The sequence below is a fragment of the Betta splendens genome, chromosome 1 (genome assembly GCF_900634795.4).
Source record: "Betta splendens chromosome 1, fBetSpl5.4, whole genome shotgun sequence".
NCBI lineage: Eukaryota > Metazoa > Chordata > Actinopteri > Anabantiformes > Osphronemidae > Betta > Betta splendens.
In genome coordinates this window covers 6,769,957-6,796,406 of record NC_040881.3, presented here as the reverse complement: position 1 = coordinate 6,796,406, position 26,450 = coordinate 6,769,957, and the positions used below count along the sequence as shown (strand labels likewise).

Sequence of the window (26,450 nt, the reverse complement as noted above, 5' to 3'; positions counted from 1 at the left end):
AGGAGAGAGTTCCCTGCCACTTGAGGCGCAATCAGACTTTTCTCTGAGGACGCCAAGTTTGGAAAGTGGCCAGAGCCGCGGGGTCCGTCAGAAACACATGCACATGGTAACTCTGAAGTTTCTTGCGTATCCTTACGACTGTAGAATTATTGGTAATGTGATAAGTTTACACCTAGCTTTTGTGCTGGTTGCCAGTCCGAACTCACCACAGCCACAGGACGAAACCCTTAACAAGATTGAGCATTATTTTCCTCTGTTTGTGCTGTTATTCACTGATGATTTGCTGTTTGTCCTAACTATAACAGGAAAAGTCTTTTTATTTCTACTTGACTGACACAAACATTCCATGGACTTTTGTCCTACCTGTCTTCCAAACGGTGATCGCATTAAGGCCCGCAATCAGACCGATCAAGAATCTATAACAAATATCACCTGTCACTTATATATTTCCATGTGTTTTCAGTAACTCTCTGCCTGCCCACTCAACAGTTAAAACACAACGTATATTTGCTGCGTAATCATTTCTGCACTAGCAGAAGTTATGTCGTCATCTTCTATTCTGACCTATGTTACAAACCAGTGGTCTGCTATATCAGTGCTGGTCTTTAGGCAGCAAACATCCAGTCACTGACAAAATGTAAAACGGGGGCCTGTACTCAATAAAAGCAGACGAGCAATTCAGTCTCTATCTGGCAGCAACATTTTTTAGGGGCCTAATCACATTAAACTGGCGTGCGTCGCCCACCCCTTCTTGCGTGTAAATACTAGGTTTTACAAATTTCTTAAATATTCACGGATGTTTAGGCTGCTTACGTATTCTTTAACCCATTCAGCTCAAAGTAAACAGAAAGTCTGCATGTGGATCAATAAACGCTTTAGATAAATCATGATTGCCTTTTTACGTCGTCACTCTGAGTCAGTTCGTCACGAAAATGCCTTCAGGTGTTAACTTCAGTTTCTCTGGCCCTTAGTTCTGATCTACACTCTCGCAGCATGTGCAGCGAAGCAGAAGGCACAGAGCTTTCCCTGTTATTGCGGACAGTGGTGGACACCATCTCAATCTTCAGAGGCAAACCAAGAAAAACAAAAAAACAAAACAGAGAGGAGATTTAGATAACGGCCCCACTTAAAAGTGGCCAAAAAAGCAGCTTCGTCAGTGAAGTTTTCTTTCGCCAATAAGGTCCAGCGCGGTGTTTGGTCTGGTCCGAGTCGTGTTGATTTTTCATAGTCTGAGCTGGTGTCAGCTACTGGAGTGAGAATTCAATTACATTCCGGAGTGTGGTTTCATTACGTCATCACTCTCCATCCTGCGGCCTTCTCTTCAGCTCCACTCATACGCACCATCGTCCTCACCGCAGCAACTCGAATCCCACTATTTTGGTGGAGACATCAAACACAACCAGACCCATGTTAATGACCACAGAGTTCGAACGGCAACAAAAAGAGGCTGAGCAGCAGTAGCCGGGTGTAAAATAAGGGGAGTGAGTGGTGACTCGGCGCCTCGCCGGGGCGTTGCCCGCGGGAGGTCGTGACTCCTCCGCGTCTGTGGGAATCGAGATGGGATCGCGTGCTGAGCCGCGTGTGCGCGCCGCCGCTTAGCCTTTCCAACTAATCTGGCTGGACAGGTGGGCCCTGGGTGGAACGCCCCCCCTCAGTAGAGGCCGCTTAATGAAGGGAAGCGCTGCTTAGTGGTGGCTCCTGCTCTGACCCCACCCCCCCCCGCCAACACCCCTCCTCCCCCCGCCGGCTTCCTCTTCTGAATTACTTGCTGGCGTTTGATAACTCTTTCTCTCTCTCTCCCCCGGTCTCCTCCTTTCCAGTTCCTCGGTTGCTCTTCCCCTTTCTCATCCTAGCTCATCCTCCGCTGATACGTTCATTCCAGCGCGTGTCATCCATTCCATTCTCGCTCCCAGCACATTGGTTTTCTTGTGCCCTTGTTTGTATTTTAGCATCATTGCTCGCACGATAGTATTATGGAGCTATGCACTACTGACCTGTCGTGTTCCTTCCCATTTTCGGAGCATTTTGAAGTCATGACCCGCTCTGAAAGTGTGAAGAAAACTCAGTTTATTTCAGATCAGGGAAATTTTTAGCAGTGTGATGGAATTCTGCAAAGCTGAGAGAGCATATTTTTCTTTGCGCACAGGCCAAAGCACGTTTTCCTGCAGGGTTCTGTTGTCACTGCTGGGCTGGTTTTGCCTGTAGACTCTCGCCTCTGTCCTCTCCCCGCTCAAACAAGTGGAGGGGTGCCATCTACCTTGAGGTGAGAAGTTTTGAGGAAGACAGAAGCCTGTAACCCAGACGTTGGGTTTTCAGCGACTAACAACCAGACTCTGGTGAATGTTTAAACAAATTGTATCGCAGGACTTCTAATTTAATAAAGAGCAACATTGGTGAGACGTGCTTGATTAAAACAATATACGCACCGAAGACATAATTACCATTTTTTCACCTTCAGCATCACAAGCGGAAACTAAATCTTCACACGTTCACTCATGAAACGTTCAAATTCCCCCTGAATCCATATGAAGATCTGGTCTGTGTCCCGTGATTCCGTGCAGAGCGCAATGAACGCGGAGGTATATGAAGAGGCTGCGCAGCTGTATGACACCAGCATGTAATGGTAGTTTAGCGGTCTGTTTCTATCACTAGATTGATATCGCCAAGTCCTTTAACTCTGCTGAAGGATTTCAGCATGTCAAACCTTAAATGGCAAAGTCTATCCAGATTAATTCGTGACCCGGTGGCCTAAACCTTGTTATAAATGCAAGGTGATCCATTCACTTACGCGTGCCCAACTCGCACGTGTTTCCTTTCACCTTTTTTTTTTTTTTTTTTTTGTTTCCTACCACGTCGCGTGCTAATCCAAAACGAATCATCTACCCTTGGAAGGCAAAGCTCAGATCATGAAACACGGCCCTGCGTGTCACAGAAGTCACCGCGCTCCCTCTTTATTCTGCTTCGAGGGAAGAACGACCAGAGGAGCATTTAGTAAACACACGTCTCCGCCTCTTTCCCCCCAGTCGCCGTCATACTCTTCTAGGGCCTTCGGGGTAATTGGTGTAGCTGGTAATTGATTCCTGTCCAGAACTAGTTACCACCTGAAGTGAAAAATAAACACTTCATGCGTCCGTGTGCAACTGTCCCCGATCGTTGGGAATTACATTTCACTTGTAATCCTATGTTCTGTCGCGCGGGCCAGAATATAATTCATTTCGACGCTATAGAAAAGCAGACCTGGAACGTGTAAACGATACAGAGTATAGTTGTAACCAATGGCTCGTTTTGGAGGTTAGGGTTATTTGGTGTAATTTAATTTATTTTATGGCTTCCCTCCGCAACCGACTGCAGTCCAGAATAAAGTTGTTTCACTTTTTGTTCCACAACAGTGAGTGTAGAACATCTGGTATTTTCCTTGTGATGGAAACTCAGACACCACTTGTTGCCCCGCTTTCTCTTTTGTTTTTTTTGTTTTCCTGTTGATCTCGTCTCTCTCTACGTTCAACAGAAAGACACCAAACTGCGCATATTCCATAACATAGATAGTAATCTGTGGATGTGTGTTTAGTTGTTTGTGTGTGCGTGTGGTGCATTAGGTGACCTGCGTAAAAAACCCTCATTGACTTGAAAACGCGATATGAAAGGACGGTCGTGGGGGGCAGCTAACGAGAGCCGAAACGAGTAAAGAAAGGTAGACTTTGGATTTAAAACAGAAATAAATAAACTTGTTTGTTATGTGCCCTAAAGGTGTCCTTTGTCTGACTGCGATTTCCGTGATTATTCTTGGTTCGGCTCTGTCTTGCCGTGCATCTTGTCTTTGTTCTAAAGTGATCTCTTCCTGTAATTTTTCGTGCTCCATGTATCGTAATTCATCATGCCCATTTTCCTACTCACCTATCTTTGCTCTTCACTCTTGGTTTATTTTATCGTGTCATATTTCCTTCTGCTAGATTTCTTTTTCTTCCATCCTACTTTCAAACTCCTATTATTTCCAAACGTAGACGCTGCGGTAACTAAAGGAAGAAAGGTCTAAGAATATAGCCACACAGATTGAGAGGTGTAATGTCGCTGAAAATTGACTTGCCGACGTCACAGATGCCTCTAGCATTTATGTACTAATATGGATTGTGCTCGAGGACGCCGAGTGTCTCAAGAAAGGGCGTTCTTCGCTGTCACACTGTGACGGGAACAATGTGTAGTTTTTACGCTGAAAATACGACGCTTCTACATAGGCCAATTATCTCTGGCTCGGTCCACAAAACGGCCCAACCTACACTACATTAAAGTGGGTTTCACGTAGCATTGCCTCAAAATAAAAACAAACAAAAATCAAATGAAAAAAACAAAGCCAGTCATAGCAATTCACAACGACGGCCAATATGGTAGGGAATTGCAGCAGTTTTGGTGTCTTCTTTTGTCTCGAACTACTGTGCGTCTATATTGGATTCAATGGGGCCAAGAATATCGCCTTCGTATGCAATAATCGTAACCTACACTATACATAGTTAGTCACGGAAAGATCTGTCATGAAGGATGCTGTGCGTGTTCGTGATTACACAAAGAGAACATACGATGAAATAAAAAAGTTTAATAGTGTTTGACTGTGGTAACTCAAGTACGAACTGAGAAAAGGGAGGAAAAAAAGGGGGAAAAAAAAGGGGAAGGGAGAAAATTAGTGCATGGCATGTTTGTTTCGACCATGAGGTAGCAGGTGCGTGACTCTTGTCTTAGTTTTCGACCATAGCACGCCACCGTCACTTATATCTGTCATGGCCATAATCTTCCGATAAAAACATAATGGAAACATAAGGGCGTTAATCTGGACTTGGGTATTAAACTAGTGGACTGCGTTTACAAGACTGTTGTTTACGCGTGGGAAAAACCCGTTTTCTAAGTACTTGTTTTACACTGGCCGTGCGTTATCTGACTTATTATTAACTGGGGACCCGCGTGGTGTGTCGTGCTGACTTTTTACGCACTTGGACCGGCAGTTTTCTGTATTTGGTGTGTTTATATAACTGGTGACGCGCGTTTTCTGACTGTTTATAAACCTGGACCGCGTTTCAATGACTGTATTTTAATCACCTGGGGAAGCCGGCGTAATTAACTGACTGTTTTACCTGGGCCCAGCGTTTCGTACGATGATAATTCACCTTGGACCCGAGAGGGGTCCGCGCACAATCAGAAGGTAAGACCCTGATGTTGTGTCACAAGTACGTCATAAACAGCGTCTCTGCTAGGGACGCGGGGGCTCTTCAATCACGGGGGTGGTCTCAGTGGAGTGCTTTTCACACATTTGCTTGCGAGCTGGTATCACGCACTGCCCGTTACCCTGGGTCTGTCGCGCGGCTTGGGTAATTGTCACCAGATTAGGCACCTGGAGCCTGCGACATGTCACAAAACCAGTAGACTCCCTGGAACAAGAGAACAGACAGAAATGAAGGACTAATGACCCAGCGGCCCCTTTCCGTCTACAGAAGGGGGTCGACTGTGTAATGGACTGCCTGACAGCACTATATTTTGTGGTCACTGACATAATATCAGAACATATGATAAGCGAGATGCTGCACTCGTGACTCGACGTGACAGATGGGAAAGCACATGTCAATTCGGTTGCACGATGTGGGCTCGTGAGTGGTAAACGGTTAAGCGGGGAGTTGGCTGAAAAAAATCGCAGCCACCTGTCTTAGCGCCGCCACGCAGGTCATATCAGGTGGTGATCGCATTGTATGTATGCTGGCACACTTAGGTGGACACCGCTGACCTGGCCCGACCGTTTCTCCCTGTAATAGTATTCTGACAATAAAAAAAAAAAAACCCACAGACAGTCAGTTGGGTGATATACAATGTGGACATCGACATGTCTGAACTTCGTATGTGAATCGTGAATGGATAGTAACTGTAATGGTCAAAGGGCGGGAATAAAAAAGCGCCTATTGGTCGCATAAGTAGAACCTGGTCTGAAGCAATAAAATACACACAATTGGGAGGAGAGCGACCGGCACAAAGAGCCGTGGTGTAAATGTTTTATGTAAAGGAAATGAGATAAGAGGGAAAACACAGACATAGCAGTCACATGGGTCTGTAAAACAAGTGGGTGGTCGGCAAGGAAAGGCAACGCAGGAAGCAAAGCATCTAAATAATATACGCGCAGCCGGGCCGTGACCACGGGATCCAAATTCAAACACAATGGGGACAGTGACGACACAGGAAAAAAATGACAAGTGAAGGACTATAGCGTCATATGGCTCTTAAAGTATGTGAAAAATTGGCGGCGCTTGTCAGAAGAACAAAGAAACATGGACGAAGTGCTCTGCTCACGAGGGCAACTCAACAGATAAAGGCTCACCTGCATTTTCAACAGCGTGGCTTGTGATATGAAGTGGTAACTGAATGATGAAACAGTACGACAAATGTAATGGTATAAAAGTCAAACACAGAGCTCGGCCGTGCTTCACACAATCACATTGAAGGCTCTTTCTCGATAAAGAAGATGGAAGACGTTCACGGGTGAGGATTGCTACAGCCGAGTGCACAGCAGCGGTGTGTCATTCGTGCATACGAGCTCCAGCGCTTAACGTGAGAAATAGGTGGGGCAGAAAAGTAAAAATCGAGGGACTGTAGATGTCTGTAGTTTGCACTCCTTTTGATACCGCTGTCTGTGGGTATGTGAGGGATGTAAATATCAAGTTTTGAAAGGGGCGGAGGCTAACAGCTACTGTAAAAACACTGAAACATAAAATGTAGCACAGGACCGGTTTGTGAGAAAGTGGAACATTTCTTTCTTGTGCGTTGGTAGTGCATGCGACATGTAAATTTCACAACCGTTGTTCACATGTCCGAAGTAGTGCACTCACGATTCAATCTAAATGCGAGGGGCTGAATAGACTATCACAAATGCGAACTAGTGGAGCCTAGGTGCTGTCAGGCAGACGAAAATTGTGAACAGACAAACTGGGGCTATTCTCTGTTAAGCGTGCAATAAAGATGGACGCAGGCACTGCAAGCTGCCGGCACCCGACAGGTCTGGCGTCTGTTGTGTAAAGTGGTAAAGGAGACACAGACAACGAAGGGTGGTCCAGAATCCGGGGGCGAGCAAGAAAGTACCGGTCAGGTAAGGGAGCAGTGTACCAGTTACCACCTTGAGTGACTTGGAGTTCAATCCATATCCGAACACAGGGGTACACGAGTCATCACATATATCCAAGACACTCAAGCAAACGACCTGTATAGAGGGCGGCCCAAGCGGTTAGACACGCGGGCCAGTAGTGGGACCCAAAGCGACCCTAACGGGGCTCAGGAGCGCCTCGTCCCCGGATCAAGCGTGGGCAAGTCGTGTCGGGAAAAATTGGCTATTGTGGGAAAAAACATGAAGCGAATAAGGGGGATAAAAACGCATTAATTATACAATAGGGTAAGAGCTAAGCACGGACGCCCGGTGTTAACACATGCAAGGGAGGAAAGATAGTCCATGAGTGACGAGGCGGTTAGGGGACATCAAACAATAAGAGAGAGAGGAGAGGGAAAGATGAAGAAAACAAACAAGGACACGCTGTGAAAATATGTGTGATAGGTGCCCGTAGAGGCCTTGACTATAATGCATAATGAGTATATCTATAGTAATCAACCACGGCCGTACAGCGGATGTGGATAGGACAAGTAGTGCAGATGATAAGAATGAAATATTTGGGACTCATTATGGCGTGGGCTTAGAAATTCAACTTATTCCAAGTGTCAAGGGATGAGCCCACATAGCACTAGTCAACAAGTGTGCGATTCTGCATGTAAAGTGTCCGAGAGCCGTGACGGGGCGATGCTGACTCAACAGGTGAGCGCGACGGGGGGGGGGGGGGGGGGGGGGGGGGGACACAGGAGACGAGCCTCGGCGGAAAAAGAGGGAAAGGAAAGATGGCTCTTTCATGTGACTCCGCATTCCACCTAGGGCGGGCAGCAGGGAGAGGCCACAATACGAGACATCGTCCCCCCCCCCCCCCCCCGCCGCCGTGACCTTACGTTGTTCAAAGAGCCCCACTCTGGAATTCCTCTTCAGCATCTGCGTCTGTGAGACAGTCCACACACCGCACACGTAGCACGGACTCACACAACACAACACAATCTGCTCATCGACAACGCTGCGCCACCGTGGAGTCAGCTGTCCTTGCAGGTCCTCACACACTTGCGGACCACGTCTTCTCCTCCGCCTTGTTTCTTTATTGTGGCCTCCGGTCACGTTGTCCTATTCATTTAACTTTCCATTAGAGCCGCAACAGCCCTGTGTGTGGTCTGCACAGCTTCAGAACAATGCCAAAAAAGCCCCACGGTCACAGTTATTAATTCCTCGGGCCCCCTTTTACCCCGGCAACACTGCAATATTATGGTAGAGAGTGAAAGAGGAGACGCGGTGGGAGAGAGAAGGTGCATGGGTGATGCCGCTGCCCCATTCCTATGGTGACGGATCCTCTTGACTTGTCAAGACTGTGGCCACATGTTGAATCTCAGAGGCAGGTCTCAGACAGGGAGGGATTTAAGCCGCTACAGAGGGGGGGTGGGGGTTGTGGGGGGGGAGTGTGCACTGTCTTGTGCGTGGTGCAAGCAGTGCGCTGGAGGATCGAAGTGAAAACACAACAGTCTGAGCAGGAATATGGTTTGTAATGGACGATCCTGGCCCAGTCTGGCCCTTTCACTCATCCGCTGTCTCTCCCGCTTCCTGAACAGAGACCATGTTGAAGAGAGCCACCGTCCTATTATCTGGTTTTAAATGTGTGGGTTGAGCCGGAATTTTCCAGATGATGGTGTAAAACAAAGCTTGGCAGCTGATTTATCTAATTTCAATTATCTTTTGCGCTTAACACGAGGGCCCACCGGTTTTGCAGATGTCACCATAGATCATTAGTCATTCATTCATTCATTCATTATAACTTGCTGGCAACAGAACCCAACCGTTCACTCATTCTGCATGTTCAGCACTCACGATCTCGTTAGTCCATTAAGTGACGGTGAAATGTCACATTACTGTAATTGAATCAGCCATAAAGTCAAATCCCTCTTGAGACCATGTATGGACAGTGACTGGTTTTCCACGGGAAACTTTGAAGCACCACATACTGTCATCTCATTTTTGTACTTTACATGTGCGTAATACCTGCATATATATTATTAGTTTTATAATGTGTCTTTATAAAGCGGATTCGGTGTCGGCCACCAATACAAAAAACACTGAGCCGTTGCCATTGAATGAGTTGAAAAGAACTCGAAACTTGAAATGACAGAAACACTGCACATAATTCTCAGGGTATCTTTTATATTATTCCTCTGTCAAGGCCCTTAAAACCCCTGAGTTTATTTCCATCCTATGTCAGTCATTTGGGGGTTCATGGCCATTTATTATCCATAGACCGCATGTTGAAAAAACTCTTTCTGTCCTCTGGTGAAAGGCTGCACGGCCTTGGAGTAAAACTCATGAAACCCGGCCGCTGCCCAGTAAAGCCTCAGTGAGCTGCGTCTCGGTCAGTCAGCTCAGTCACAAGGCGGCGAGTCACTGATGCTCCTCCTCCACTATACCTTAGCTGGAATGGACCGGGTCCGGGAGTGGAAACGCATTGGTCACTCCGGTTGAGAGGCAATGGATCGCTCAGCTTCGTTGAAGAATTTGAGCGGCGCGCACGCACGCACCCGACGCACGCACGCACACATGGCGAGCGTCACACACACACACGCACACACACAGAGCACCCGTCTGAACCCTGAAGCATCAGGACGCAGCGCTGATGAGTCCCATGCTCTCACCTTCACCCCCTCCCCTCTCTAGGCCAACCGCCCAGCTCGTGCGACTGACTCTTTCTTACCTCATCCCGTTACTTAGAGCGTGTCCGGTCGCTCCGCTCTCCCCCCTGCCCTCCCCTCTCCCTCCCCTCCCCTCCCGCCCCGTCATCGCCTCTCACCCTCTCTCCCTCTTCCTCCAGGCTGTCGATTCCACCTGTCTGCCCCGCGTCTCTCTAATTCTCTGATTGGGCCTCTCTCCTCTCCCTCTCAGGGCTGTAATTGATGGTGGTTTTATTGTGTCTTAGAGCCGTTTCCTCCATGTTCATCGCTGCGCGCGCCCTGAAGACACGCTGGGATGGACTCGACCTGAGACCCGTCTGTCTGTTAACACGCTCCCGTACGGTTTCAGCCGCACCACGGCCGGGGACCCCGTTCCGTTCTGTCTCTCGACGCCACAAAGTGTACCCGATGTTTTCAGACTATTCTCAAACATTCACAACAGTCTCGACATGCACGTTTAACTCCATTTTGTCCATTTTTGAATATCGGGAACATTTCCTCGGAGCTCCGCGTTCTTCTTCTCGAGTGCAGCGCTCGTCCCCTGGCCGCCGTCGACGCGCTTCCGCGGCTGTCGTCCTTTGTTTGCCTGGCCCTTCTTTTTTTTGTATCATATTTCGCTTTTGGAAAAATCCATTACAAGTGTGCGTGAAGTACCTTCAAAGATCCCGGAGAGGAAAAGGGAAGTCTCAACTTTCAGAAGTTTAAAGTCTAATTCTTGTCACCTGTCAATAATGAAGCATCCTAACGCCATGTTATTAGTAGTTCAGTTTTCCTTCACTTTTCAGTTAATCACCAAGTGAGAGCTCAATTCTGGTAGCTCCGGCACGTTTTACAGTACAAGGTTAAGTAGCACTTCGCCTAATATTTAGAATCTGCAGACACGTCTGTATTTGGGCGTTTTCATGGCTGCTGTTGCAGCTTATATTTTGTTGCATGTCTGTTACATCCAGAAGTGAATTTTGTAGTTTTCATTCATGGCCCCACTTTCTCTCCTTTTTCGTGTCTCCCTTTGTCCCCGTCTCTGTCCTCTTTCTCTGTCCTCTCTGTTCTCTCTCTCTCTCTCTCTCTCCTTCTCTCTCACTCTTGCCCCGAGTCCCTCCGAGCATGGACCTTGTATGTTATTACCCTCTAAGTAATCAACTTTGCTTTCTCTTTTGATAGACTGTTTATTGCCTAATAGGCTTGAGGTCCCTTAGGTATTTTGGAAAGGCCTTTCCAGTTTTATTAGAAAAAAAAAAGGCCTCATTATTCAGGCCATCATTAAGACGACCATTAGATTCCTTTGCCCCCTAGTCACATGTATCCAGTTGCAAGCCAATTCATATTATAGCCCCTGCACACTTAGTATTTACAACACACAGGCTCATTCAAAGACTGCACACAGATAATATTCAGAAGCGCTCGAACTACTTTTAGGAGAGACAGTGTGCAATAGTTTAATACACATTAAGCAATATAATAATCATTAGTGTCTGGAAATTTGGAGTCAAACGGAACAGGAATTCCCTTCACCGTTTGTTGTAGCCTCGTGATTCCGCGGGGACGGCTGACAGCGCTAGCTCGCCCGCTAACCCCTGTGTGGCGTAGCTTGGTAGCTGTGGTCATCGGGGGGTCTGCGTACCTGTTCCCCCTTAGTGAGTCCAGACGCAGACAAACAACCAGGCCCGGGTTGGTGTCCAGCGAGGCAACGGCGCTAAAGACGGCCCATTTGGATCTCTTCATTCTTTGTTGCATTTTAATTTCTCTGCAGCCACCTGTGCGGCTAATATGCGCTCATCCGTCCTAATCGATGGCCCCTTTATTGGGTTTCTGCGGTTTGGTCAAATATTTCATTGCGTTGTTGGCCCCTCAGGCAGCCGCATCCAACTATAAGAATTCCTCCCAGTCTCCTGGGTTGGGTGCACAGATGAAAACAATATTAGAGCTGAGATTTATGTTAGCTGTACTGAAAGCAGACTTTGGACAATTTCACCAGTTGAAGCTAAAGCCTCGACAAAGAAGTTTGACCGGGCTGACTGATCTGGAGGAGGATGTGACCAGGTCCTGCACTAAGCCCTGTTTTCCCCCTGTTCCTTTATGTCTAAACTAGAGGGCACTTTTAAAACTGCTGCTTAGGACAAACAACAGAAACATGTTCTCAGGAACTTTGTGCAACAAACACATGCATATAAATATTTTCACACCGAGGATTTAAGATATCGGTGAAACACTCAGAGGCTCAAAAGTCACAATAGAAGGCACAGTGAGGCCACATCTAACTGCACGTGAGGCATCTCCCCGTTCACATCTGCTCGTACGCGTATGCGCGGTGGAGGAGCGGAGGGGAAAGTGGAGCCGGCGGGAGGCACGCGAGAGAGTGCCACTTTGAAATAAAGCTTTCATTACTCCGGCTGCTGCGCTGCCTCATAATAATGATAATAAGATGCTTTCAGCATCCTAATCGTTCGCCAGTGTAGGCAGAGGTAAGCGTGAGCGCGACAGCCGCTTTCCTCCACGTCTGGACACGACAGCGTCCGCTGTTCAGGGCCACTGCTGCAGCCACTGCTGCAGCCACAGAAGTTTTTATAGTCAATTAGGAGAAAATTAAACAAGGGTCAGTCAGAGCTGCAACATTAATGACTCTAAGAATGCGTCTTATGAAAGGAAGCCTGTTGAGACCATCCGCGATGAACCCACTATTAGCGACTCGTCTGCCTATGGCGTCCGGGCCAACAGGTCCTCTGCTCTAATCAGCCAGGAACTTTAAACCTCTGGAGGCAAGAACACGCGCACACACACACCACACCCACACACACACCTGTGGAGCATCATCTTCTGTCTCCGCTGGCCATTAACCAGCACCCTGAATCATTTTTAATAATCCTACTATGCAAGCCCTTGACTCCACAGTCGTTGGACCGACCTGTGTCCCCCAGTGATCTTAGGAGAATACATTGAGGAGCTATGTTTGGTTTTCGGAAACGTTTGGGCCTCGCTGTGTATTGTTTACTGGGTCTGCTTTGATTGCCTCTCTTCCAATCAGAGGTACAGGCAGGCAGGGCAGGGGTCTACAGGGACGCACTGTTTGTTGTGGCGTCCAACGTCGAATAATATTCATCAAGCCTTGTCTGTGGAGGGGGGACCATCCATAGCCCGTAAACACACACACACACACACCCACACACATGGTGGGAGTCATACCTTGTGCGCCAGGGACCTAGGCCGTGCATAATGTGGAGGGGGGGAGCGTGTGTGCGGTAGGAAGTCATGTCTGTCGCTCACGTCCACAGATAATTACCCCCTGTGTGACTCTTCTTTACACCGTGGAAAACAGGCAGACCCTCCTCATTACAGAGCAACGCCGCCGGAATAACACCAACCATATGCGGACATTACATAGGCAACTAGCACGAGACGCGCTCGGCTTAACGCGACACCGGCCGCTTCCTCGTTCCGACCCACGACTGGAGGTTGCGGTCCGCTTCATCTCAGCGCCGGTGCATCATCTGTATCTGTTCAATCTCCATCCTCACGCTCGTAATTAGGCTAATTAGACGCTCCCTCTCAGCGCCAATGCACCTCAATGGCGAGATAGCGGGAACATTCGAAAGCAAGGTTAGAAGTGAGACATGCTAAAGTGCCAGGAACTGATACGCAGCTTTACATACTTTCAAGCAGTGGATTTCTGCGCTTTAATCTGATGTGCTGTTTTTGTGGAATTCATGTTTCCCAGTCGGGTTTCAGAAGCAGGTCTGGTTCACTTCACACGGTAAGTTAGCATTAGGACAGGAACATTGAAATGACGTGACCTTTGGCGATGCTGCCACTCGGTCCCATACGACTGTTACGAGAAGGCCGAGCCGCGTGACGTGATGTTTTACTTGGACTCCTCTCCTTTCTGCAGTCCTCCAGCTCACCGCTCCGCCGGGCCCCGCGTGGCGCTAATGATCATGGGAGCGGACAGCTGCCTAACCGGCCCGTCGGCAGCGCCGCTTCCACAGCGGCTCCCGTTTTTTTTGCACCCGACGGGAGTGCGACGGCGCGCTCGGCGTCGGGCGCGTGTCGCTATGCGGTTTTGGTTGACCTTCGCCGTCTGACGAGCTCCTCGGCACGTGCGTTTACAAATCACCTAAATGAATGAAGCAGCAGCAGAATCGCGTCGCACAAAGACAAATACTAAACAAATGAAGGGCGACGGGTTGGGAAATGTTTCGGACGTTTGGGGGAATCGCGCCCTGATGGAAGCGAAGTGAGCCCCGGGGGCGCGTCCATGCTCCTCTATCCCCCCCTCCTTCCCCTCCCTCTCCTCTCCTCTCCTCTCCTCTTCACTTCGGCCTCTCTTCCCGTCCGTCCCCCAGGAAGGAATAGATAGGGTCTCGCGTTCATTTCAGTTTGCTCCCAGGAGCTCGCAGGTCCGTGCCAGACTAAAATTCGCGTGAGACGGCAGTAGCCCCCCTCGGAGGCCGCGTGGGAGAGGGACAGGAAGGGGAACAATCGGGCCCAGTCCTCCCCCCGCTATCCTCCCCTCTCCCGTGGCTAGTTTTTTTCCCTCCCCCCGCTCCCTCTTATCTCCCGTGACTGCAGCCTGCCAGGCTACACGTAAAGTCCTCATGGTGAACTGGCTCTTGTGCTCAGGTCCCTCAGCTGAGAGCCCTCTCCCCTCTTTCTGTCTGACTTCACCCACTCCTCCTCCCCTTTTTCTGCTCTCCCCCATCACCTCCCTTCCTTCTCCCCCTCTCCCCTGGGGGACGAACGGGTGAGGCCATCCAGTCCCGAGCTTTTCGCATCAGCGAGGGTTTTACTTGCAGCGTGACAGCCGACACATCTGGAGCGCATATTCACCATGTGTTCACACTCTCTCTCCCGCTCGCTCTGCGCGCCCGGGCCGGCACACATGTAACGCTGCCACCGATACGCATTCCTCCCGGCTCATTTCGGGCCCCTTTGTCGTCGTTATGTCGAGCCCACCTCGACGCGCGTGCGTCCGGCGATCGCACGCCGGGATGTTGTTTTTATATTTCATTTTTCCTCTTTCCTTTCACCCCTCCAGCGGTTTTTGGGCAGTTGCATTTCAGAAATTGGAGTTAACCACTCAGCCGGGGTGGGTTGTGGAGCGAGGTAGGGGTAAAGTCAACCTTCTCCAATCCGCACTCTCCTCTCGTCTCTCTCTCTCTCCTCTCTCTCCTCTCTCTCTCCTGCTCCCTCTATCTCTATCTCTATCCCTTTGTCCGTCGGCCTTTTTTTTTCTCTTGTTCAGTGAGTGCAAACTAATTACGCGAGCTCCACTGCCTCTTTTTGAAACCAGGACTACTGGCTAACGAAGTGACACTCTTTCTTCAGCCACATCTCCGTCTCTTTCTCCCCCTCGCAACACTCATCCTCTACCGCCCACCCGCGCCTGCATCCTAGACAGTCCCACCACCCACCCGCTCTGTTTTCCCAAGCATTCCTTTGCTGGATGTGTTACTGTGACGGCTTGTCATCTCGACAGGAATGTCCTGCTCGTCCCACCGGTCGGTCCTCCGATTTGGCGTGAAGCATTTGCTCCTGGTTGGCCCGACTGGGCCGCCATGTACGGACACAAAAAAACACGCACAGCCACACACCACACCTTGAAATGCTAGCTTTTAAAATGTGTTCATGGGGGCAGATTGGTGTCCCATTGGGCTGCATACCTCTCCTTGGCGTGGTGGCCCCAAAAACAAGCACGCATTCTCAGATAGTCCCCAGCTTGTTTTTCAAGTGTAGAAAGTGTGCAACCATTTATTTTATCTTATGCTGACTGTGGTCGAACAGGAGTCTTTACTCTGCATGGTAAACGATAGGCAATTCTCCTGATTGCACTAATGGACACCATAACCTTTGTTTTCAAATAAGAAACTTATAGGAGGGCTTCGTGCAAAACATAGTGCAAAAGTAGATTCTGTTCTCCGACTCTGACCTGAGGGAAGCGCTGCGTTCGTGGTGTGTGGGGTGTGTGTGTGTGTGTGTGTGTGTGTGGTGTGGTGTGTGGTGTGTTGTGTGGTGTCACATGCTACATAGATGTGCTTATTGGCATCCATCCCTGGAACAGGCGGGCTCCTTCTTGATCGGTTACGTGCTGTGCTCGTGTGTGGATTATTTGCGGTGATTAATTTTGTCTGTGTGTGTGTGCGTGTGTGTCGTGATTTGAATGTTGTAGGCTTATCACGGGCCCTCATGTTTATTCAGCTCACGCCTGGCTGACCAGACTTATCCGCTGTCCTGATTACCCGCCTGGCGCTTCGCACCATTAATCCTTCAGAGACCTCAGGCCCCTTAAACAGCCGGCTATCTCTTCACACACACACACACACACACACACCACACACACACACACACACCACACACCCACACGCACACACACACACGAGGGCACACACACACACACACAACCCACCAGCGTTTTCACTATATCAAGAACACTGTAGTTTCATGTAACGTGCATATAAATGGATTCAATGTACCTTGCCCCTTTTTTTCATCCCTAATTTTCCTGGCACTTTTCTCCGCTTGTCCCCTCGGGGCAGCCTGTCTAGTGTGCTTTTGTGTATGGCAAAAAATTGTTGTGTGTCCTCTGGTCATACGGGGGCTCCAGGAACCTATTCCAGGCATCTCTCTAGGTCGCCCAAAAGTGCCCTGTTAGTTCCCCTCACAGTTGTGTGTATGTGAGAGGAATGAAATAATAAATTAATCATAACCCAAAATAAATCTTTAAATTTGGTGCCCCAGTATTTTCTTTTATCAGCTCTCGTAAGTTTCCGTTAAGGACAACGCATTATATTTTATGGTAGACGTAAAATTACTTCATGTGTAGTTTCTTTTCCCATAACACCATATTTGTTCTTTGGAGACTCTGGATTTTTGGTAATTGGCCTGCTTGAACGAACACGAGTGCAGGCATTTGGCGCTTATTGTGTGCATTGTTTGTACAGTGTGGCAAGGACACCGGGGGTCTTTTCAGTAACAGTCACTGTGCCAGACATAATATTGACATGGTTTGCGTTCCCTACTCTTGTTTTGTGCCCATAATGAAGGTGTGATGCAGTTACAAAAAGCAGAAACACATTGAGCTGATAAGTCGCCTTTGGAGCTTGTCCCGCCCTCACGGGGAAGGGGGGAAGAATAAGAGAAGAAGAAAGGGAAGGGGGAAAAAGGGGGGGGAGGGGGGAGGGGAAGGGGGGGGTGTGAAAAGGGGAGAAGAAAGGAAGAAGGGAAGGGGGAGAAGGGGGAGGGAGGAGGAGGGAAAGGGGGGGAGAGGGAAGAAAATCCTCACCCGTGTCAGTGACTCGACGGCACCGAGACGCTGAGTGCGTGCAGGGTGTTTAACGTGCACGCGGAGACTGAGATGATTATGATGATATGATGATGATGATGATGATATGATGATGATGAAATGAATGAGTGGTTAAGAGGCGCTGGGAGACGCCGTCAGATCAAAAGCACATGTAGTTCATATCTCTAGTCGAAGAAACCAGAGCCAGGGGTTGAAAACTGCGCCCGTAAAGTGGGCGCGAGCATGTGGGCCGTGTGGGAGAAACGTGTTTTGATTGACCCTCTTCTGTTTTCAAATGGTCTCCGCGAGATGAACTGCCTGTTGACCACGCTGCTCCTTTTGTCTGTTCCTGTTTGTTTCGTCTACATTTTCACGCCGTTCCCTTCTTTCTCGCCTTCATTTATATTGATTGGGAGGGACGCCTGACCACCTGAGCATAGACACACAAAACCACACGCACGCACACACACTTTGGGGAGCCCCCCCCCGCACACTGAGCCTCCCCTCCTCCTGTCCCGTCTTCTCCTTTTTCCCATAACAAATAACCTGCATAATTTTCCCCTCTCTTCTCTCCTGGGGATTTTCATTACCGCCCAGTCCCCTGGTCCAGAAGGACTCCCCGCCTTGAACTGTTTCAACAGCTTCGTGCGGACACTGTCTTCCAAAACAGCCCACTGTTCACAAACACCCGCTGACTCAGGGGGGTGACTCTGTTTCACCTCCGAAGGTCCAGAGTCCGATCCTTCCTCACATGTGGGCCCACCTCCCCTGCAGAACGGTGGGTCTGACACTAGCCCCGCACCTCGGCCTGGGTCGATTGAGAACAGCTTTGAGTTTGAGTTTGGCTTGTCAGCGTGATGGATTGATGGATGGATGGGTGGATGGATGATGGATGGATGATGGGTGGATGGATGGATGGATGGATGGATGGATGGATGGATGACATGGATGTGATGGATGGATGAATAATGGATGAATTGGATGATGATGAATAGATAGATGGATGGATTGATGAATAGAGAAATGGATGGACGGAAAGGACGGACGGATGTAGATAGATGGATGGAATAATAGATAGATGATGGTTGGAATGGATGGATGGATGGATGGATGGAGGAGGATGGATGAATAGATGGATGGATGGATGGTGGATGGATGGATGGATGGTGGATGGATTGATGGATGCATGAATAGATAAAATGGATGGGACGGAGGACGGCTGGATAGATAGCTAGATGGATGGATGCATAGATAGATGGTGTATGTATGAATAGAAAATGGATGGAACGGAAGGACGGATGGATAGATACGATAGATGATGTATGACAGAGATAGATGGCATGGATAGGATGGATGGCTCGCTCGCATTAAATAGATAGATAGATAGATAGATACTCAGATAGATAGATAGATGGCTGGATGATGGATGGATGGATGGATGGATGGATGGCCTGGATGGATGATGGATGGATGGATGGAGGAGATGGATGGCTGGATGGCTGCTTAATATATGGCTGGATGGATGGCTGATGGATGGATGGATGGCTGATGGATGGATGGACGGACGACGGACGACGGACGGACGGACGGACGTATGATGATCGATGGATGGTGGTAAGATCGTGGATGTGTGGATGAGGGATTGATAGATAGATTGATGGGTGATGAAGGATGGTCGTAACTCTGCTCTCAGCCAGAGCACGGCGAAGCGCTAGATTAATCGATTAAACTCTCGCAATGCTGTGACGCCCACAGCCACGCATTAAAAAAAAATTAAACACACTTCATTTGAGAGACTAGAACTACACGAGAGATAATCCCTTCCATTCCCTCCCGGCGACGGTTCATTTCCACTGGATCAGCAGAATCGACTGTGTTGGCTGGAGGGCTTCGTAGAGATGGGGACTTCTTTATGTGGTGTGTGTGTGTTGTGTGGGTGTGTGTGGTGTGTGTGTGTGGGTGTGCGTGTGGCGTGTGTGCTGTGTGTGTGTGTGTGTGTGTGTGTGTGTGTTGTGCGTGCGTGTGCTGTGTGTGTGTGTGGTGTGTGTGTGTGTGTGTGGTGTGTTGTGTGGTGTGCTGCGTGGCCTGTTGCGTGTGGCCTGTGTTGTGTGGTGTGAGTGTGTGTGTGTGTGTGTTGCGTGTGCGTGTGTGTGCTCGCTCTCTGTATCTCAAGCTGCGAGCTCTTGGCAGCAGGACAGTGGAAGTCCCCACTCTTGGCCAACCCTGGCGTCATGTGTCTGTGCCGTAGTAAACGGCACCCATTTGAATGTATGCCACACAGTAGAGACATTTTGACTCTGAGGCCCAAACTGCCACCCAAAATTTGTTCCACCAACCTTAAGTTCCTGGTTCTTATGGAGCAGTTGTTCACGCAGAGCTGTCAGCTCCTCCTTCATTAAGGCAATCTCGCCATCCGCCGTCGTCCTCTGCACCAAGCTGTTAATCTCCTGCTGTTGTCCTGTCACTTTCTGTGACAGACATTCAGGAAAGAAAAGAAAACGAGACATGTAGATTGAAAAAGAAAGACAGGTTAAAGAATCAAGTTTTAATTTTAAGTTTTGTTAATTTTTTTGTTTACCAAAGTAAGGTCATTTAAGGGCCTGTTTTATTCAAGCTACAATCTAAAGCACAGTGAAGTAAAGTGAAACCATAAATAAGCAGAAAAAAATGTAATTCAGGATGCAGAAATACCAAATTATTTTTTTTTGGCTATTGTTAGAAAATAAATTTTAAGGTGATCACTACATAGAACCGTTCTGACACAACCAGACTACACACATTCAACATGTTATGGTGAATCACCAAACATAAAGCTCTGTAATGATCTATTTATTGAATCTCAAGTAAGGGTGCACTGATTTTAATGACCACCCACTTGTGATGCTGTTCTATGTTCATTTCATGTTTTTGGCAGCCTTTGTGACCTTAGTAGGGGGCTGCTTTTTAACACTGTATCAGCTGGGGTTTGGCATTGGCTTGTAAACCACCGCCTTCTGTGGGTACACCCTTATCTCAAATAACACTCTGCTCTGGGATACAATTAATTGCCACGTTGAGGGAAATCACTCCGATATATCCAGATTGTGGATTTAGCATTCCTTGCTAGCTTTAGCTCGCTGTCCTAAGAACAGAGGGGCTTTAATAGAGATTTATGCTGGAGAGAAGGAAATAAATTCAAATGTTGATAATGAGGTAGGCAAGAAAAAATTGAACCCCAGCAATGCTCTGTCCATAAAAGAAAAAAAGAGGTGGTTCGCCAAGTTAAGAGATCAAGGACAGAACTAATTTAAATAAAAAGTTAAAAAACAAGTGCTAAGTGAGCTACAAAAGAAAAAAATAGGTGTCAAGAAAATTATATATAGAAATTGAAAAAATTGCTGGTAAGATGTGCCAGAAGTTGGAGTTGGCTCAGTGGACCTTCACATCTCCAGAAAAATGATGACAAAGCAATTCATATTAATTAATTACCATTATTGAGCTTTTCAAATATGGCAACCTTTATTTATTAACAGTTAAACGGAATAAAATTACTTTCAGTCCCACTAAAATAGAATAATGCAAAAAAGACTTTCTTCTGTAAAAGCTAATTCAGAATACACCAGATCAACTTATCTGTATATGTACACTTATAAAAACTTTATATGATGTATTACTCATTTAATTACAGCAGCTAAGGAAAAAGACATTTTTTATCCATTTAGTCATGTCGCCCCTACTGTTGTACACAGTGGCCTTCAGCTATGTTTTTATTAGTGTCACAGAAGGTTGTTTGCAAGTAAAAGACTCACAGGCATACTCAAGTTGGCGCTTAGAGGTTAAAGATGTATAGCTACTAATGCAAAACACTGTTTTATGCTATTAGTATATAGTGATATTATTTAATGAAGACACTTTCAATATTTTGACTATTTTAAAGCCTCCAGTCAGTTTATACCTCAAGAAGGCTATACTATAATTCATGTGACATTTCTATGAGCAACTATTATCACAACTGTGTCAATATCTATGTTAAGATCGCTGAAGAGGGTAATGTTAAAAAGTAACACTGGCAAGATGATGACTCCATTACAGCCGGTCTCATTAGGACCGAACCCGATTCTGGATGAGGGACGTTAATGAAGGAGACTGACAGATGCTTCAGTAAAGAGATGATGATTTGGAGTAAATTACACTAGTGATGTCATTATCATTAGCCATCAGACCGCACTAAGAAAAATTACTGCAGGAGCAAGAGAAATAAAGGTGAGAGAAAGAAAGAGCCGGAGGTGTTAAAATGAAGAACATTCTATGGCAGGTGACACTGAAGGAAATAATAAAATATTAATAAACAAATGTTTTCAATTAGCTGCAAGTTGCCTTTTCAAATAAAACTAAATATTTACAGTCACAAAAAGTGGTTGTTATAAAATCTGTTTTATTAGAATTACTGGACAATAATAAGATTTGGAGCCTGTTGGAATAATCAGTACTGTACCTGTTCTAGTTCCTGAATCTTGTAATCTTTGGACTGGAGGATCTCCAACACCTTCCTGTCCTTCAGCTCAGCTTTGTGCTTCTCACTACACAGAAGATGAAGGGAAAAACAAACATGAGCTATAACCAAGAGGTTTAAAGCTGTAGAGTTGAACAACACCCATAAAGATCCCCACAAAAAACTTAAAATGATTTACAGTAGTAGACAAAAACAAGCAGAATAGTCAATAACTGTTTATAAAGAGGGCAACTTGTCACAATTGTACTACAGAGTGTGGATTCCAAATTACATTCAATCATAGACTTTACATATTTGAGAACCCTTAAAAATGTCAGTATAAAATAAGATACTGTGCTACAGTGCTGGAGCATAAAGATCTAAACTTTTCTCCCTAGCATATTAGGACCTGTTTTTATTATTAATAACTTTTACGGAAACAAAAAACAAACTATCAAATAGGGAGCTATTTGTTTCAACTGCTTTAGGCCCCCAGAGGTCTTCCATTCCCTCTACTCATCACTTGCTCCTTCTACACCTGCCATCTATGAGGCTCTTTCTCCCGTGTCTGGGCTCTTCTGATCAGACCTCTCCCCTGGTAGACTTTTAAAATAAGTATCTGTTATCCCCGGAGTAGCTGGAACGCAGGCTGGCCTACAGTAGCTACATCCCATCGCATATTGGACTGCGTTCACTATGTCCTGAGCAACCAACCAACCACTCTACAAGACCCACACAGCAAAGGAAAGGGAGGGTAGCGGCGGTTCCCTGTGGACACCAGCGCTTGACTGGAGTCGACACAATTACCATGTCAATATCCTCCTGCGCATCAGGTGATACAATGCACATACACTCTCTGGGTGCATGTTCCCCCACCAGTCTCAGTGGACCAGCATACTTTGATGGGTTTCCTAAGGGTCTACAAAGGAACTGAAGAGGGTGTGGAGAAGGAATGAGAGGAACAGGTACCAAGGAACTCTCTGCATGTTGTTGTGCTTCGTTTTACTCTTATTAAGGGTCTCGAAACAGCCAGGAGGACTCAGAAATAGTGGAATATGCCCCCATGATGGCATTCACAAGACATTCACAGAAGAAAGAATACAGTAGAGAGTAGTGCGGAGTAAAACTTTAATTTCAAGAAGGATGAAGTGTTCAAATTGCTATGACACTTAATGTACTACACATATTACTTTAATCCTTCTTTTTCTTGCTAGGAACATGAAATCCAGTTAATCACTTTAACTGTGCTTCATCAGTAAAACAGCTCTACTTCTGTGTTTTCTGAAAGTTCCCATGCCACTGCTTTTCATATAGCTCAGCCACCTTGCAAAAGAGGTCATATTCAATCTCACAATTTATCCGATAAAGACAAGTATTTGGCAGGGGTGATTCAACTGTCCAGAACAGGAGCGGCAGAGAAGGAGTGTTTTCATTAATAGGGTTTCCATGGTTGAACTGCTAGACCGGGGATAAGAAGGCTTAAATCAGCATCTGCACTAGATTCTGTCCTAACCCCAGAAGAATGGCCAAGGTGCCTTATATAACCCCTTCAACGACTTTCACACATATTTCTCTTCAGTTGTGAGATAAAGGAAATTTCAGCTGCTTCTCAGGTAGCACTTGAAAAGATGAATCTACTCACCGCTCAACCACCAAACTAACAGCCTGGGTCAAGTCAGGATTTGCCACTTGCAGGCGTTTCCACAGGGACCACACAAACTCCTTGTCGGCCTGTGGAAAAAAATAATTCAATGAGTTAACAGTTGTTATGAGATAAATAGCCTCTGACATATTTGCTTTGAAATGTGGTGAGACCTAGGAAGGAAAGCCACAGCATTCCGCCTGCAAAACAAAATATCAGCTAGGATGTTCAGTGACATTAGCATATGACAGATGGGTTGCTCAATCAATAATTTAAATATCTTGTACAAAATAGTTTTTGATCTGGCCTGCCCTTTCTAATTAGGAGTCTCTCTTAACAGGGCTTTCCATGGCTGAGATGTGACCTTCGACTCAAGGGGAGCAGGCATTGACACTTGTCATTATGAACTATTTATGACTGGGGAGAGCTGGGATCCAAATCAAAACACGGCAGTCGAGCTTGCATTTTCTTTATTAATCAATTGCTCTCTGGATATGTTTTCCACTACAGCTCCAAAGTAACTAGCCCCAAAGAAACTCAAAACTGATGACAGAGAGAGTCATTTTCAAGTAGAAGATCCCAGCCACCCCCTGACACATTTCCAATGCAAATTGTCTCGCTGTTTTTTCAAGCATTTTTAAGCTACATTACATTTAATGAGGGACATCTAAAAACTACATTTTTTGACATTAAAAGACAGAATTATACCAAATCGACTTAATATAAAATTATCTGATAAATTATGTTCACATCATCATAAGATAAAAGTCATCCCTCCCACTGGAATCTACTGGTCTCCAATTAGTACATGAATTTTACCCCCCTTTTCAAAAGTGTCTAATCAATTATTTACTAAAATGGCAGAAGCAGACCTTGATAAGACCATGAGCTGAACATATAAAGTGGAAGGACTGTAGATTTAAGTCTCTAGATTTAAGTATACATCTGAGTGTGTGTATACAGAGTGGGAGCACAGTGAAGGGGGGATAGAGACCTCACCAAATCAACCTTGCAATGCAGCTAATGATAAAATTAAGCAGCGTGGTTGACATGAAATAGATGGTCTCCCCCTGCCTGGCCTTTGGCTGCCATTAGCTGATCCATAGACAAGTGTTCAGTCAGGACTCTCATCAAGAGCTCTCCTCTGTCTATATGTACTTAAAGATGCACTGAATGTGTGTTTGATGATTGATGAATTATTCATTTAGGATAGAGACACTGAAACACTATCGGCTAAACATACCAAAGAGAGCTACTGGAATTCAGCCACATATTAATAAAATCATCATGGTCTAGTAGGAACATTTGCTGGCCGACAGTTGAGACTCTTTGTAGTTAATGGCTGTCCTGAAATACATCTTGCTGGAGACTTAAGACATCAATGGTATTCAAATGCCACTATTTAAATGGTGCACCATACAACTAAAGGTCCGTATTACACAGACGGAATCACTGATGTTCTTCTCTAGACTAGACCACCAAGGATGGTTTTCATGTCAGGTCAAATGTAAGGTACTGTAGAAGACACTGTCAACCTGAAGTGTAATATGGATCACCAGTAAACTTGTAAATTATCACTCAAAGAAATGGTTTAATGAGGATGTCACAGTGTAACTATGCACTTATTTACATATTTAAATGTTGTTAAATGTACATTTTAGTCATTAACTGCCATACATATACAATACTGGTGTAAAAGAGGCAAACAAAAAATATATTGAAAATTGTAATGGGTGATGCAGTGATTTGCAATACAAATAGATTATGTCAACAATTTGACAATGACGCTGCTAAACACAATTTTCTAAGTAAATGATGAAAGTTAACTTCTAAAGTCCAACAAACAGAGTAAGAAGGAAACATACTGTAAAAGTTAAACTGCACCACAACAAACATGTCTGGTGTTATCCATGTACTAATAAAAACTCAAATGTAACACAACATCTGCTGAACCCTACAGCTGTCTGCCAACCTGTATAGCAAGGTAGTGTGGATATGCAAAGTGAGAAAGGCTGCTTCAGATCACTCATATGCTATTAGGCACCACCTGGTGGTGAGTATGCAGGGACAAACCCTTTCAATCACAGACTCAAAGTGAATATGATACATTCTTAGATCTGCTTATGAGCACCTGTTGCATGTGTGTGTGTTTGTATGAACCTGAACAAACTAACATTACTCAGTTTAAATGTGCTATGAAAACAGATACAGTATTCACAAAATTCAATGTTTACAACACCGTGTTCAGCTCAGGTTGACAATAATGACAACCAAATTATTCATAACCGCTTAATTTAATAAAATAAAGCCACAGCCAACGATTCCCTAACTTCCAGTTATTTGAGATAACATTAGATATGTCAAAAATCAACAAATTGTATTTGTGTCTTCTTAAGTAGACACATATGCATTTGTTAGCCACACCTAAAACCTAATATTTAAAAAATGTGTACTGTTGATCAGACAAAACACACTTCTGACTGGGACTAATTCTCAGTTGTAAATGTCATTAGTCAATTGCGTTTAACATCACATTACTTTATGGAAGGGACAGTCAAAAGTCAACGTTCATACAAACCTGGCATTGCATCAACTCATCCGATAAACTCTTCACCTGTTCCTCCAGGATGCGGGGGTCGTCCTTGGAAGACATACTGGGACTGAAAAATAACACTGGCGTCACCCTAAAGTAGTTCGATATTAATACTCGCACCAATAACAAAAAACACATCTCTATGCACTTTGCTTTTACTTAGTGAGCATGTAAGCCCGTCACTAACTCACCAGCGATGACAACCGCAGTTGATTTCATAGAGGCTTTATCCTATGTTTTAAACCAGTAATGACAAGTGGGTTTATATTTAAATGTCACGTTAGCTAACTAGCTGTAACTCTAGCACACTTTGTATAAAACAATAAATACACAGAACCTCCCTGCCTATCTCAGCCTTTCGCTTAGTTACCTAATTCAATAACTTGCCAAGCGGGCAGCTCCCAACACTTTAAACTAGGTTACAGGACATGGTTATGATAAGACAGCGCTACTGCTGCTAACGCAGCTAACATTAGCCTCTTAACAAACGCTCAAATTATCTGCTATTTTTCGCTGCTGACAGCGTTTGGCGCAAAGTCCAGCATTCCAAACAGCGTCCCGTCATACTGGAATAGCAGCATGTTTAATAATCCAATACTTGGTGATTATTAAATCTTTTTGGAAAACCAAACAAAACTTTGTGAATGAA

The 26,450-nt window shown here is 46.1% G+C and overlaps 1 protein-coding gene across 1 annotated transcript; it reads right to left on the bottom strand.

Moving 5' to 3' along the window:
• Positions 1 to 938: 938 nt before the first annotated feature.
• LOC114864249 (centlein-like) lies at positions 939 to 26,447 on the bottom strand. Its single transcript, XM_029165007.2, has 6 exons — positions 25,993 to 26,447; positions 25,787 to 25,868; positions 23,209 to 23,297; positions 21,570 to 21,654; positions 19,432 to 19,563; positions 939 to 1,061 (listed from the first exon to the last, which is right to left on the bottom strand). Exons 2-6 carry the CDS (start codon positions 25,859 to 25,861, stop codon positions 939 to 941), a joined length of 504 nt encoding a protein of 167 aa, XP_029020840.1. The 5' UTR covers positions 25,862 to 25,868; positions 25,993 to 26,447.
• Between the last annotated feature and the right edge of the window lie 3 nt (positions 26,448 to 26,450).